This window comes from Mustela lutreola, chromosome 6, assembly GCF_030435805.1.
Source record: "Mustela lutreola isolate mMusLut2 chromosome 6, mMusLut2.pri, whole genome shotgun sequence".
Lineage (NCBI taxonomy): Eukaryota > Metazoa > Chordata > Mammalia > Carnivora > Mustelidae > Mustela > Mustela lutreola.
This window is the reverse complement of record NC_081295.1, coordinates 87,127,947-87,144,731: the sequence shown is the minus strand read 5'-3', so window position 1 is coordinate 87,144,731 and position 16,785 is coordinate 87,127,947. Positions and strand designations below refer to the sequence as shown.

General features: G+C 36.5%; 1 protein-coding gene across 6 annotated transcripts in view; it reads left to right on the top strand.

Annotated features, from left to right (window-relative positions):
- Window positions 1-16,785, top strand: part of KIF6 (kinesin family member 6) — a 518,420-nt gene that overhangs the window by 187,968 nt on the left and 313,667 nt on the right. For all 6 annotated transcript variants that reach the window (XM_059177857.1, XM_059177858.1, XM_059177861.1 and 3 more), the window contains one exon: window positions 14,470-14,599. In XM_059177857.1, coding sequence (XP_059033840.1) covers window positions 14,470-14,599 — 130 coding nt within the window. The remainder of the gene's footprint in view (window positions 1-14,469; window positions 14,600-16,785) is intronic.

Genomic DNA, 16,785 nt, shown 5'->3' with positions numbered 1-16,785 from the left:
AGAGAAGGTGGTACATGATATAGTCCTTGAGGGAAGGGGTAGGACTTGGAGCAGTGGAAGTGGCATTCATGTGGACGCAAAGGTAGGGAAAAGCATAAAGCTTGTTCTGTCATAGGTAATAGACCTGTTTGACTGGACTCCAGTAAGGGAGTAGGTGAGACCATCAAGACTGGAAAGGCAGGAATGCGTGGATTTGGTAGGAAGGTGTAGCCCTCAGAGATTTTTTTATTCAAGAGTATAGCAGGTTAGAACTGCCTTTTAGGAAGAGAACCCAGTCAGTAGCATGTAGGGCTGAAATGAGATGGATGGGAGTCAGAGAGACTCCAGAGCATTGTGGGAAATGATTAGGACCATTTACGTTGCAATGGGAGAGAGACATAAAAAAGAGAGACATAACTAGAATACATAATCCAGTGGCTTGACATTTAACCATGTATGAGAATCATGTGGAGTGTTGTTAAAAGTGCAGATTCCTGGCCTTCACCTCCAGAAAGTTCAGATATGTATGAATAAGCAACCCAGGTGATTCTTTTTTTTTTAATTTTTAATTTTTAATTTTTTATAAACATATAATATATTTTTATCCCCAGGGGTACAGGTCTGTGAATCGCCAGGTTTACACACTTCACAGCACTAACCAAAGCACATACCCTCCCCAATGTCCATAACCCCACCCCCCTTCTCCCAACCTCCCTCCCCCTAGCAACCCTCAGTTTGTTTTGTGAGATTAAGAGTCACTTATGGTTTGTCTCCCTCCCAATCCCATCTTGTTTCATTTAGTCTTCTCCTACCCCCTTAAACCCCCATGTTGCATCACCACTTCCTCATATCAGGGAGATCATATGATAGTTGTCTTTCTCCGCTTGACTTATTTCTCTAAGCATGATACGTTCTAGTTCCATCCACGTTGTCACAAATGGCAAGATTTCATTTCTTTTGATGGCTGCATAGTATTCTATTGTGTATATATACCACATCTTCTTTATCCATTCATCTATTGATGGACATCTAGGTTCTTTCCATAGTTTGGCTATTGTGGACATTGCTGCTATAAACATTCGGGTGCACGTGCCCCTTCGGATACCCCAGGTGATTCTAATGAAGGCGGTTTATAGTCATCCCTTCCCTCATCCACCTAGGGAAAGTTCTTTTTAGAGATACCAGAAAAATCTCTCCAAAGAAGGACATGGGTACCTATTGTGTGCTAGTCCCTGTCCTAGGGACTTTAAATACAGTATCTCATTTGAGGAAGTAGGTATCCTAATCTCTGTTTTATGGATGACTAAATTGGGGTTCACACAGGTAGTGTGATATTTCCGTAAGATTCCATGTCTGCCAAGAATGGACCAAGATATCAACCTCCATCCATCAAACATCAGAGCTGGGAATCCTGGTGCTCTTGCCTGGGAGATCTGTGTTGTGTCCTGGCATTCCATCTGAGCTCTGAGCTCTGAGCCATGGTTTCTGGGCTTCTGCTGGCCTCTGGAACCTCTTGTGTGAGCCAAAGCTTTGAGTCCTCTTCAGCTCTGTCTCTTGTGTGTCTAACCCTCTGCAAGGCTTGGAGAGTACCTGCTCTTTTACCTCCAAGGGAACTTAGTCTAATAGAACAGACTCACAAATTGATCATTTCAGGCTTATACAGTAAGTGGTAAGATGTCCTGGGTTCTTTAAAGGTACATGGGAGGATGGTGATTTCTACCTGAGGGTTCAGAGAAGGCTAGAGAAAAAGTCTGCCACATTATGGTCTCCAAGCTCAGCTACACCCTCAGTCTGCTAAGCAATACCTTCATGTACCCAGTACTTTTTCTCCCATTGCCCACAATATTTATATCAAATGTCTCTCTCTGTTGTCATGAACTACCTGCTCCATTTCTCTTCCAAGCCACTTGTATCCTTACCTCAGAAGCTGCCAAATATGTTCCACTCACCTACTTTTCTCTAGCCTCGGGAAACTCTGTCCTTTTACAACTCAATATTCCCACTTACGCTCAGGACTCCCCTTGGATGGGCAGCAAATCTACTTTATTTGGCCTACACATTTTATGTTTAAAATTTTTGAATTTAGTGCCTTTAGCTGAAGCATGGGTCCTCAGTTTTTATTCCTACCTACTGCATTATATTTTTCATTTGTGTTATTTTTCTGGTCCCATTGAACACTTCTGGAGGTTCCTGGGCCTATAAATACAGATCTTAGAGTTAAAACTAACTCCAGTCTTCAACTGAGTCAATTACTGATATAGCTGGGAGGCAACCTCTTGAGAAGTAGGGCTGCTGTCTTACAGGATGATCTGAGCAAGTGACCCGTGACTAGTGATGGTCACTTACACTTTATGTCCTTCATGGATTGGCCAGACACTGTTTCTTGGAGAAACAGAACATTGGCAATGACCATAACAGAGGGAATAGAGAACCGTTACAGGCTCAGAATGACACTTTTTCCCAAAGCCTGTCTTATTGGCATAATAACCCTTACTCTGAATGGCCAGTTGGAAGAGATCATTCTCAACATCTGAAATGTCTCATATAGGAGACTGTTTTTGTCGGCTCAGCTACTGGAACAATATACTGTAGACTGGGTGGCTTAAACAAAAGACACTTATTTCTTATAGTTCTGGAAATTGGGAAGTCTAATATCAAGGAACTGGCATATTTGGTTCCTGGTGAGACCTGCCTTCCTGGCTAATAGATAACTGCCTTCTTGCTTTTGTCCTTACATGGTAGAGAGAGAGAGAGAGAGAGAGAGTGCACGTTCTGGTCTCTCTTCCTATTTTCATAAAGGCACAGACCCTATCCTGTGACCTTATCCAAAACCTCATTACCTACCGAAAGTCCCACATCTAAATACTATTGCATTAAGGATTAGGGCTTCAACATACAAGTTTTTGTGGGGCATAACCATTCAGTCCCTAAAAAAGGTGTTAGCTTTCGCAAACAGTTGCCTCATATGTGATGTGTAGAAGGATGGGAAGAAACAGATGCAGCATTTTCACCCATACATCTGGAATGTAAAAATATATCTGTGATATTTAGGGTTGTTAGTCACTTGAGATTAATTAACGATGGGGAAAACACTGTCACCTCAATCTATTCCATCTTTCTCGTATGTTACATATAAACAAATGCATACAGTTTCTTTTTCTAAGATTAAGAGTTGAAATGCACTTTTAAAACTATGTGTTAATGTGGATTTGTTTTTCTTTGACTTTTTGTCCACTTACTCTTCATAATTGCTCTATGAATCATTTGGTTTGGTCTTATACAATGTAATTTTTCAATCTGTTTTAAATTTTGAGTATAAAAGCAAAACCATAAGATTACCTAAAAGAGTGTTGAATAATTTAGGCTTGCTTGGTCACTTTATTCTTTCATTTAGAAGAATACATAGTGTTTGGAAACCCATCTGACTAGTACAGTTCAACAATACAGAAAAAATGAGTACAACCGTTTGTGAGTGTCAGCATCATATATATACCAAGCAATTATTATACTGTAGGAATCTCAGCTCTTCTGGGGCATTACAAAGAATTCATACTGTATGTTTATCGTCAATGAACTTACCATTTATTTGAAATATGCAGCATCCACATGAAACACCACAAGAAACCTCTGTAAAACACAACCACTCTCAACTGTGTAGCCAATAATGTGTGTACATGCAAAAAAGACATTAAAAGACATTAAAATGACTTATAGCTGCAGTAGTCTCATGAATGGGCCACATCAACCAATGATCTCCTGTCATAGCCTACACCCTCAATGATCTTCTCATTTTACTGGCATATGCCAAGACCAGAGTTCTAACTGAGCTGAGAGCTGGCAGTGCTGTAGATGTGAGCCAATCTAGAGAGAGGATGCATGGGGAAAAGCCTTTCCAGTGAAATCTAGAGTGAGGGGGAGAGTATCTATAGACAGCTAGAGGGCTCATCTGCACCAGGTGAGAAGTGTAGCAGGTAGTGCATTACTCTCGCTGCTCTGAAACTTCCATGCCAGTTAGCTTATGTACTGTTTAGCTAACTGTAATTGACCTTGTGTTTTCATATTGAGTTCTAAGACAGCTGAAGACTGTAAGATACAAAGTGTAAGTTATTGTAAGCCAGAGATCAGACTAATGCTACTTAGGCTGGCTAGCCACCTATTATCTTTTAGTACATGTGTGACTCAATCCAAGAAGGAAACCCTAGGAATAACCCAGTTAGAAGAAATAATGGTAAAAATAGATCCCTTTTACAATAGCAAAAAGAGGTAAAACGTTCAGGATCTTTGTGAAGACAATACAGGTAGTGCCTTCTTTGTTGAGAAATAAAAGACTTTGAAGATAAATGGAGAGCTGTTAATCTGGTTCTGAATGAGAAGTGTGAATATCTTGAAGAGGTCAGCTCTTCCCATTTTTAGAGGTTCAGTGAAGTTCCAAGCCAAATCTTAAAGACTTAAAAAAAAAACAAATAGGAGTCCAGAGTTTATCTGAAAGGAAAAACAACCAAGATGAGCAAAGAAATGTCTGAAACAGACTGGAGAAATGAGAGCGGACCAGAGATGCCATATATTCAAATTAGGTAAAACTCTAATAATGAAATTGTGTTGTACCACTTCAGAATTGGACAGATGAGGAAGAGAGAACAGATAAACCAGAATTAGATTCTATAGCATGTCACTCTTTAATGTGGATAAAGGGGAGAGTTATTCAGTCACTGGATTGAACATCGTCTTTAATGAATTAACTAACAGCGGCTTATAACAGCAGCCCAATTTATAGTGGCTTGATTAAATAGTCTGTCCATCCCCACCCATGACTCCTGCCCTTGCCCTGCCTCAACCCTGCACACACAGTAAAGATTCTAGAGATGGGAGCCAGGGCTGCTATAGAAGTTGCAGGATGCCGCTGGGGCTTTCTTTTATCATTCTGCTAGAGCCATGCTTAGCAGGTGGCTTTAGTCCTCATGTAGAATGACTACCGTACCTTCAGCAGCATATCCACATTCCTGGAAGAAAAAATAAGAAAGCAGGCATGTGCTAGCTGAGCCTGTCCTTTTAACAGTTTTCCCCAGAAGCTCTGTCCTCTGACTTTCACTTACTTGTCACTGACCAGAATTATGTTACATGGCCAGTGGTAGTTAGTTGCAAAGGAGTCAGGGAAAGTCTAGTATTTTTAAATAATAACCTGAACAAAAATCAGAGCTTAGCAGTTACACAGATGGGGAGGACAGATTCCATAAAGGCAACCTGCACTGTGAGTCACAATTTGTTATCTGGGGAGGAAAATCCGTGTATATCCCTTACTTCCTTCCCTGCACCTGCATCCTAAAAAATAGAAGAAAATGTATTATTAATACTAAAGGATATAATAACATGCATGCATTTATTTTTTTTACCACAAATCTGCTAAATATTTAGCCTAAGATAATCACTTTAAGGAAATATATCAATGGATTATCATTGTCCCTGTGGTGGGATTCTGTTTTTATTTTTTAAAATTCTTTCAACTTTTTAAAATTTTCAAACTTTTTCACAAGAAGCGTGTATTACTTTTATAGTTGGACAAAAATAAACCTTATGTTTTAATGAAAATAAATAAAAGTAAATAAACACAGAACTTGTCAAATGTAATGGCATAATCTTAGAGGTGTATAAAGCTATTTTCCTGCGGGAAAGGCTATGGTTTTCCAAAATTAGAAATCCATGGCCTCTAGATCTATTTGATGCTACAATTCCCCCTAATGTGGAAAACTTGACCACATAATTTTGATGGTGCAACCATAAAGTCTGAATGAGAAAGCAAGTATTAATGAAAAATGAGAGGAAAAATATTTTCTTTGGGGAAAAAAGTTGATTGCTCTGAAAAAGATAAATTTTTTAGTGTATGGCTCTATAATTACCATATGGAATTAGGTTAAATAAGACATTTCTATTAAATGATGGGTTATGTGAACCTAGAACACTGGAAGGAACATGATATATATGGCAGGATATAACTGGAAATTAGCAAAGCATACTAGTGTAAGAGAGAGGTACTAGCATAAGCCTTGTATTTGATGTGTAAAATATTCATTTTCGGAAAATTATGCAAATTGCCTGTAGACAATAGATAAGTGTAGGGGAAGCCTTGGTTATGTACATTAGATTTGGGAGCCATTTGTTTGTTCGTGGTTGCACAGTGATACTGTTTGGGGATGAGAGAAGTCCAGTTACTTTAATATAATACAGAAAATATAATATACTCAGAAAATATAATACAGAAAAGTGACCTTACCAAGTTCTTAACAGTCAAAAAATTTATTCTATTTAGATTAATTTGGGGAAAAAAATAGAAGTGAAAAGATGTTTCATATGCATACTAAATCTTAGTGAAATAACTGAATTACAGTAACCAATAAATACATAAGTTTTGGTTCTCTTACACATTAATTGTACCGAGTATGATTCTGTCTTTGACTACTATGGATAATTTTCATTTTAGTCTTCCATTTCCATAGCAGTGGCCAACAGCTTCCAGTTCTCTGTTTTAAGTTCTTTTAATGACTTTTGTTTTCATAGCATTTGAAAGCATGAGCATAATAAGTTACCTTAGATGACTTAATCCTTGCTCATTTTCAGACAGTGAATAAATAATGTACAGGTGTCAGCATCTCTGAAATGGCAGACTATGGAAGTAGAATAAATCTTAGGGTGTTGGTTAACTTCTTTGGGAAATCAAATGGATCAGAGAGTTCAAGTCTAATAATGTTATAATTTAGCAACACAGGTAGATACAGTTAGGTTAGAAATAGTAATGACACTATTTAGGAGAGGATATTTACCAACTGAATGAAATTAATACGGATAACAAACAAGAATTCATCACAACATTCACTCAGAATATTTTGGGGCTTTGAATTTGGACTTGTTCTTTTTTCTGACAAAGTATTTCACTTGTTCATATACCATGTGTGTCTTTTAAAAAGTTAAAACCAAGTTTTTTTTTTTTTTCTTAAAGACTTAAATTTTTAGAGCAGATTTAGGTTTACAACAAAATTGAGAAGAAGGTGCAGGAATCTCCCATCACCTCCCATCCCTATATGTGCATATCCTTTCCCACCACTCACCAGAATGATATATTTGTTACCAAGAATGAACCTACATGGACACATCAAACTCACCCAAAGTCCATAGTTTACTGTATGTTTGTAATACTCTTGGTATTGTACATTCTGAGGATTTGGACAAATATATGGTGGCACCTGTCATCATGATAATATCATACAGAGTATTTTCACTGCCCTAAAAGTCCTCTGTGCTCTACCTAATTGTCCATCCCCTGCTACCTCTTGCCTCTGGTAACCAATGATCTTTTTACTGTCGCCATAGTTTTGTCTTTTCCAAAATGTCATACAGTATATAGCCTTTTCAGACTGGGTTCTTTCACTTAGTAATATGCATCAAAGGTGTCTCCATGTATTTTCATGAATTGATGGCTCATTTCCTTTCAAAATTATATTCCATTGTCTGGATGTACCAAAATTAATTTATCCCTTTACCTACTGAAGGGCATCTTGGTTGCTTACAAACTGTGACAATTATGAATAAAACTGCTATAAACATCCATGTGAAGATTTTAGTGTGAACATAAGTTTTCACCCCTTCTGGGTAAATATAAAGGAACATAATTGCTGGATTGGATGTCATGATTGCTGAGTCAGTTGGTAAGAGCATGCTTAGTTGTTTTGTTTTCTCTCTTTCCTCACTTTTTTTTTTTTTAATTTAAAAGTTTCTTAAATTTAAATTCAATTAATTGACATATAGTGTATTATTAGTTTCAGAGGTAGAGTTTAGTGATTCATCAGTTGAATATAACATCTAATGGAGCATGTTTAGTTTTATAAGAAATAGCCAAATTGTCTTCCAGAGTGGCTGTATTGTTTTGTATTCCTACCAGCAGTGAATGAGATTGCTCCACTTACTCACTTATACCAGCATTTGATGTTGGTAATGTTCTGGATTTTGACCATTCTAACAGGTTTGTAGTGATATCTCATTTTAATTTGCATTTCTTTGATGAAATAAGATTTGAATCTTTTCATATGCTTATTTGCCATCCATATATCTTATTAGGTAAGGGATCTGTTAAAGTCTTTGGACCATTTTTGAATTGGATTGTCTGTCTGCTTATTGCTGAATTTTCAGAGTTCTTTGTATATTTTGGATAGCAGGTCTTTCTCTTTTCTTTCTTTATTTCTTATTTATTTATTTATTTATTTATTGCATGTGGATGTCCAATTGTTGTAGCACCATTTGTTAAAGAGACTATATTTGCTCTACTGTATTGTCTTTGCTGCTTTGCCAAACGTGAGCTTACTGTGTTCATGTGGATCTATTTCTGAGCTCTCTATTTCATTCCATCGATCTGTTTATCTATGCTTTCACCAGTGCCACACTGTCTTGATTACTATAGTTTTATAGTAAATCTTGAAGTCAAATGATATTGATCCTCCAACTTTGTTCTCCCTTAATATTGTTTTTGGTATTTGGGGGTCCCTTGTGTCTCCATATACACTGTAGAATCACCTTTTCAATATCCACAAATAACAAGGAATTTATTGGGATTGCATTAAATCTATAGATCAAGTTGGTAAGAACTGACATCGGGACAGTATTGAATCTTCCTATCCATGAACATGGAATATATCTTTTTTGGTTTCTTTCACCAAAGTTTTGTAGTTTTCCTCAAATAGATCTTACGTGCATTTTGTTTGATTTATACTTAAGTATTTCATATTTTTTGGATGCTAATGTAAGTGATATTGTGTTTTTAATTTTATTTTACTTGTTCATTTCTGGAATATAAGAAAGCAATTAACTTTTGTATATTAGCCTTGTATCCTGCAATATTGCTCTTATTACTATGGTTCTAGAAGTTGTGTTGTCAATTCTTTCAGTATTCTACATATATGACTATGTCATCTGTGAACAGGAACAGTTATAGGTCTTCCTTCCCAATCTGTATACTTTTTATTTCCTTTTCTTGCATTGTTGCATTGGCAAGGATTTCCAGTACAATGTTGAAAAGCAGTGGTAAAAGGGACACCCTTGTCCTATATCTGATCTTAGTGGAAGTGCTTTGAGTTTCTCACCATTAATTATGATGTTAACTCTAGGTTTTTGGTAGTAGTCTTTATTAACTTGAGAAGGTTCCCCTCTATTCCTTATTTACTGAGTTTTTATCATGAATAGATGGTAGATCTTGTTACTTTTCCTGTACCTATTGATATAATCACGTGGTTTTTCTTTTTTAGCCTGATATGATGAATTACATTAATCGATTTTTGAATGTTGAACCAACCACATATACTTGGGATAAATCTCACTTGGTTGTGGCATAAATTCTTTTTTTACTTTGTTGGATTTGATTTACTAATATTTTGTTGAAGATTTTTGCATATGTGTTCATGAGTGATATTAGTCTATAGTTTTCTTGCAACGTCTTTGTATATTTTTGATATTAGGTAATTCCCATAAAATGAGTTAGGAAATAGTTCTTCTGCTTCTTTCTTCTGAAAGAGATTATTGAGAATTGAAATAACTGATTCCTTAAATATTTAGTAGAGAAACTGGTATTTTTAGTAGGTGAAATTAAATAACTTAGTTTTTAAAATGTCATGTGACTGGTATATTCTTCATTATCAGTAAAAAGATACAATATTAGATAAAACTATAAAGAAAAGAAATGTTTTTCAACCTACTAGAAAGTATTTTCAATAAACAGAAAAAATATCAATTCTTTTTAGTCCCTTCTGTCTAGGTTAAGACCAATATAAAAATGTATTACAGGTTTGGAAAACTTCCTCAAGGGATATGTTTTAATTATTATACAAAAGAGGAAATCTTAAATTTTTAGTCAATCTGAAGAAAATCTACCTTTAAAATTGTTTAAGTGCAGGAAGGATAGTTCCACTTACATATCTTCTAAAAATTTGCATCTTTCTTTTTCTCAAATCTTTACCATTAAAGAGCTTCTGAGAATGTGTGTTGGGGTGGGGGTGGGGGAGAGGCTGAAAACCACTGAAGGAGAGAGTGTTTTCTTCATTAAAATGAATAGTGTGACTGTATTTACAACATGTGCAACATATCCATTTATTTAGAAGAACCTGACTGGACACCCTTCTGTTTTCATGAGTCTGACCTGCTATTGATATTTCTGAGTCAAGGTAATTAACTAGAGAGGGCTACTTCTCTTCTGGATAGCAACTTCATGTGAATTATTAAAAGGCACCCCTGCCATCTGTTGGAAAACTGTTGTAATATGCTAGTTTTGTTAGAAGATGCTTACTGCCCTCTGACAGACATTTTTTCATAATAAATATATAAACTTATGATGTGAATTGCACCCCCTTAGACATAGTGTCCTTATGTAGGGCATCGCCTGCCCAATCACACAGGACATTTGCAAGTAGGGGGGAAAAATTAGCACCATGGCAACACATGTTTACAATATGAAAATGAGAAGCCAGATTCATTGCAGTAACTCCTGGAAAGTTCCTGTTCAGCAAGTTGGTGGTATTGGAATGTTGTGGAGGTAGTGTGTGGGGAGGGGAGGGTTCTTTCATTGATGGCCTCCATTATTGAGAACAAGAGCTTGGCTATTGCTCTTTCTCTGTCTTCCAGCCAGTTAGAAAGAGTGTACAAATTCCAACTACTTAGCCAAATGGAAAAGATTCTCTGTTTACAGAGAAAACACAAAGCCTGCTTCTTCCCCATCATTAAACAGGCCGAGTATACTTAGCTGAACTTTTCCACTTAGGTATCCAAGTTAAGGCTATCAGTGACTTTTTGCTTGAAATCTAAACATTTTAGAAACATTTTGTAGGGAAAACTATTCACAGGCCCTTTCAAAAAGAATCAAATAAATAGTTTGGGGGGGTTCCATCTTGGAATTAGGATGTTTGTTTAAGAAACTCTAATAAAGTCCTCTTTCAAGCCCATGAAAATTATAGTCAGAATTGAGTGGTGGACTAAGAATTCAGGAAATAGCTATTGATTTGTGAGAGAGAGAGGGAAAGAAAAATGCCAAGGAAGGAGAAGCAACTTGGTGAGAAACTTTTGCTAATAGTTCTTATTTTTCCCACCTTTGAAAATGCATTTCATTAGCAACAAAGTTTAAAACATTCTCACTCCCAGGTTAGCCCACCTAGGCAAGAGTTAGTACCCAGGGCATGGCTTAGGCTGGGCTTCTGTGAGTAAAGGCATGAGTGTGGGTGGGGCTGACACGTTGGCTGTCAGGCTTAATGCAAAAGGGATTTTCAGTGAAGACAGGCAGGGCTATGAAGGAAAGGACAAAGTCTCATGCCCAAGGGATTAGGCAGAAACCAGGAAAGAATCTGAGGAGGAGAACTGGCAAGGGAGATCCTGACTGGAGAGAGAAAGTTGCACCACAGAAGATTCCAGAAGGATGCCAGAGGTAGAGCCTTTTATAGGGTGGCCACAGATGAGCCCTAAGTAGAGAGAGAATCATGAAAGAAGCCAAAGTAAATTGAACGCCAACCTGCAATTTCATTTACTTTTCAAAACCTCCATGGGCAAGAAATCAGACAATTGTGAGGGAAATATAATATCAGAAAACCATCAGAGAGATGCATAGCAATGGGTCACAAAAGACAACTGAAAGTTCGAACAGATAATTTGCGAGTGTGTGCAAGTTGTATTTTGATCAAAGTGACAAAACTAGGCAAGGATCTGGAAGTACATACAGAAGTGTAGTAGCCCTGAAGTAGCCACACTGGAGATCAAAGGTTCTGAATGATTTAGAAGAAAGAAGTAGCTTAGCCAAATGCCTCTGATGACCTTTCACACTTATACCTTATGCGTCTAACTATTCTGTGTAAATATAATCCCAAATCAGTGATCCATTTAGGCTGCCTAACAAATGAACACTTTCATAATTCCAAACCTGCTTGTTTTCTGCATTTCTTATTTCAGTGAAGTAATGGTGAGTAAGGTGAGTCCCTACCAGTACTTGGGGTTTTTTTGATTCGGTAATGTTAAAAACCGTATGGATGTTTAAGTAGATCATAATCCCCAGTTGAGCATTAGTTATTGCAGTGGCTGCTGGGTGACTTAGATGACCCATCAACTGTATGGGAAGTCAGGGAGGTAGACAAGAAACTTCCTGTGAAAAGACTAGCTTTTTAAAATTCACACTGATCTTGCCTATTGGTAGGTATAGCTCAATGGTAACTTCCTGCAGCCCATAAGATGAGCAATTTTCCCCTTTGGGCATGGGGTGGATCTGGGGGGAAAGTAAAGATAAAGAAACCAGAAATCTCTACCCCCATGTATTTACCTTATAGGGTTATTAAAGATGAAGTCAGTGGCTTTCAATCTTGACTATATGGTAGACTCACTTGGAATTTTCATGAGTTTGGTTTTTTTTTTTTTTTTTTTTTTTTTTTTTTTTTTTTTTTTTTTTCCCAGACCAAGCCCCAGAACCATCACATCAATATCTCTTAGGATGGGGACCCAGCATCAGCTTTTTATTATTTGCTTTATAGTTCCCCAGGTCATTCTGATGTGCAGCCAAGATAAGAAAACTGGATTAAATGAAACAATGCTGGTGCCTGGCATACTTTGGGTGCCCAAAGAGCATGAGCATTCTCTTCTTTGAATGATTTCCTCCCCTAGCCACCCCTTTTCTGAACTTGCACAAGATAGTGCTGTCTCTGGCTTGGTCATTCAACATGTATCACAGATGGCTTGGCCTCAGAGCTAGAGAATTGATTTTTATCTCTGTGTTGAAAATAAACTCTCTTCTATTTTAATTCTGAATGTACCATTTCCTCCCTTGTTTCCTGTTTTCATCTTCCTTCCAGTATTACTTAATTTCTTGCATCCAGAAACAGTGGATTTAGGAAGAATTCTGACTTCTGTGTCCCTAGTGATTGAATTTAGCTAAACCTTCTCGAGCACTTTATAAAGTCAGGGTGGATCTAAAGTTTAAGGAACAGAGAGGGTTCCTAAAAATAGACGACAATTCATCCATTTCAGTTAAAAATGCCTTCATGTTTTCCAAGCATTTTTCAACTCTTAAGCATTTTTAATATGTTCACTTATGAATCTTGTTGAAAAATAAATAAAATACACTTGTTTTCATTAAGGGAAGAGATCTTTTTCCATCTTAGTTGGTATTGTTGAAGGAGACAAAAAGAAGTCCAAAACTTGGCAAAGGACTATATTATTAGTGACATATTGGTCACAGATGTGCTGTTAGAACTACATTTTCTTCTATCAGTTAGTATGTTACCCACAAACTACATATGAAAGCTCAGATGACCTTTTTACCAAATGGAAGGAAGAAAAATAATGATATTTGCAAATCTTTATTTTTAAGGTATTCTAAATGTGATTTTATAGACAAGTGACACAAGTCCATTGGCTATTTATATTTTTAAAGGAGAAGTAATGCTAGATGATGCCAGCCTTCATTTGTATCAATTCTGAATGCCTTAAGCAAGTGCAGATAAGCCAAGGTACTTTTTGGCAGTACTAGTGAATTATAAGATTTTCTTTCCTTGACAATTCTTAAGAAAATCAAGGAGGTGAAACTGAAGAGTCAGAAGGGAACTCTCTCTAGTAATTTTATTGCTTGAGTCGGTGGGTCTTTGAAGCAGAGTATAGGGAGTTCACATTGTATTCAGTCGCAGAAAGTCCTAAAAGGACTCCAAGGAGAGTATTGATAATCCAACTTGGGAAACAGGGTTAAGATTCACTTGGGAAGAAAATGAAGGCAGTTGTAATAGATGAACATAATTCCAGACCTAAAGCTTTGGCCATAAGGATGTAATGGAGGGAAATGCTATGTTATAAAAAAAAAAAAATTTTTTTTACAAAAAAGGATCAAGAAATACATTTGATGGACATGAAAATATTAATGACAAACTAAAACTTTATTGTAAAACTTCTTGAGGATTTTAAAACTCATCTTGATAAGAAAACTAGACAAGGTAATAACTGCGGGAAAGATGACAGATACTTCAATTTCCAGCATGTTTAAATTGATGAGCTAACCAGTTTGAAAGGTTATGTAAATTGAAAGTGATATGAAATTGAACAAAAGGGAAAAATCAGAAGAAGAATCCGTGCATTTTCTAGGTAAGAAACTGAATTATGACAGAGAAAAAGCAATGTGGCCAACTTTTCTGATACATAGGTAGAAGATTATTTATTTGCATTTTTAATTGAACAACAATATGTATGGTTTAGTGATGATTGCAAAGACAGAAGGAGCTTGTGATATACTTTTCAGCCCCCAAACTATTTAATAGTACTATCAAGGGGATGTCGGTGTTTGATGTGAATCCAGTACTGTATGGTGTCTTGTGTATTGTTTGAGTTTATAAGTTCAAGATGTAGTATTCTACAGCATTTTAAAAATAAACCTATAAGAAGACCTCAAGTTCTTTTCATTCTCAAAGTCCCTTGTTTTGTTGCTTCCCATTTCCCTAGGAAAGTGACAATATTGGAGGACCCTGATCAGAACATTCACCTGAAAAACCTGTCTCTCCATCAGGCAGCCACGGAGGAAGAAGCTCTAAATTTGCTCTTCTTAGGAGACACGAACAGAATGATTGCAGAGGTAATAAACTTTTCTCTGCAAGTTGCTTTCGCATATTATACGATCTAATAGAATTTTAGCGACAGCACAACCTTAAAAAGAATCTCATCCAAATCTCATGTTACAGATAAAAAATCTTAGATTCAGAGAATTGAAACTTTCCCAAGGTCATTTGGCTTAGTTAATGAGCAGGGACTGAAATCTAGACTCACAACTTTGATATTTTCAATTTTCTGCAAATTAGTTTACAGATAACCAATGAAAACTCCTTAATTGTTTTAATCATAGGAATTTTTGCATAGCTTTTAAAATTTAAAAATACACAGTTCATTATTCCTAACCTCAGATCATCCAAACATCAGCATATGTTTACATATCCATATATTTTCGTGTATTTAGGGAATTAATATTTATATGGCATTTAGAACAATACATGGAACATGAGATGGGCTGTATGTATTTGCCCCTGTTGTTGGCAGATTTGCAAATACTGCCATGGAATGTAGTAAGTATGCCTCAATGCAATATTTGGGATATATTTATACTAAATCTTACTTATTGCTAATCTTATATTTGGACCTAACTGGGTGCCTATATTTCACCTGGAAGCCCTACACAGGAGCCAGGAATGACTAAGCTTGGACAGAGGCCCTGACCCCAACCAGTTACTGACTGAAGATGAATAGTCACAAATCTTTCACCCAGTGACAGTGAAGTAAAGGAATGGGTGTGGGGGTGGTGTGGAAAGAGTTCCCCAAATGAACAGCTTATTATTACCAGTGGCATTTCCTTCTCTGTTTATTTTTTAATTGAAATATAGTTAACATGTGATGTTACATTAGTGTTGGGCATACAACAAAGTGATTTGACAAGCCTGTATGTTATTTAATGCTTGCCACCATGAGTCTGGTCACCACTGGCACCATGCAATGTTACTACAGTATTACTGACTATATTTGCTATGCTGTACTTTTGATCTCTGTGACTTATTTATTTTATAACTCAAAGTTTATACCTCTTAATCCCCTTCACCTATTTTGCCCATCCTCATTTACTTCCACTCTGGCAACCCACCAGTTTGTTCTTTGTATTTAAGAGTTCTTTGTATTAAGAGTCTATTTGTATTTAAGAGTTTTATTTATTCATTTTGTTTTTTAGATTCCACATAAAAGTAAGAGAACATAGGATTTGTCCTTCTGTCTGACTTAACTTCATTTAGCATGATGCCCTCTAGGTTTATCCATGTTGTTGCAAGTGGCAAGATCTCATTCTTTTTAATGGCTGAGTGATATTCCGTTGCTTCTACAGACTACATCTTCTTTATCCATTTATCTACTGGTGGACATTTGAGTTGCTTCCATATCCTGGCTATTATAAATAATGCTGCAATAAATATAGGGATGCCTATATCTTTTTGAATTAGTGTTTTTTTTGTTGTTGTTGTTCTTTGGGTACATACTCAATAGTAGAATTACTGGATCATATGGAAGTTCTATTTTTAGTTTTTCAAGGAACCTCCATACCTTTTTGGAGTGGCTGCACCAGTATGCATTCCCACCAACAGTGGACAAGGGCTCCCTTTTCTTCACATCCTTTCCAATACTTGTTATTTCTTGTCTTTTTAATACCAGCCATTCTGATAGGTGAGGGGTGATATCTCATTGTAGTTTTGATTTGTATTTCCCTGATGGTAAGTGATGATGATCATCATGTGTCTGTTCGCCATCTGTATGTCTTCTTTGGAGAAATGTCTGTTCATGTCTTCTAACCATTTTTGGGGTTTTTTGCATGTTAATTACTGAGTGAGCATGTTCTTTTTTTTTTTTTTCCTGCCCATTTTTAAATTAGATTATTTATTTTTTGAGTGTTGAGCTGTATCAGTTCTTTATATATTTTGGATATTAACCTTTTATCAGATTTATCATTTGCAAATATCTTCTCCCATTCACTAGGTTGCCTTTTTGTTTTGTTGATGGTTTCTTTTGCTGTGCAAAAGCTTTTTATTGTGGTGTAGTCCCAATAGTTTATTTTTGGTTTTGTTTCTCTTGCCTGAGGAGACATATCCATAAATATGTTGCTAAGGGCAGTGTCAAAGAGATTACTGCCTATGTTTTCTTTTAGGACTTTTATGGTTTCAGGTCTCACATTCAGGTCTATAATCCATTTTGAGTTTATTTTTGTGTATGGTGTAATAAGCTGCTCCAGTT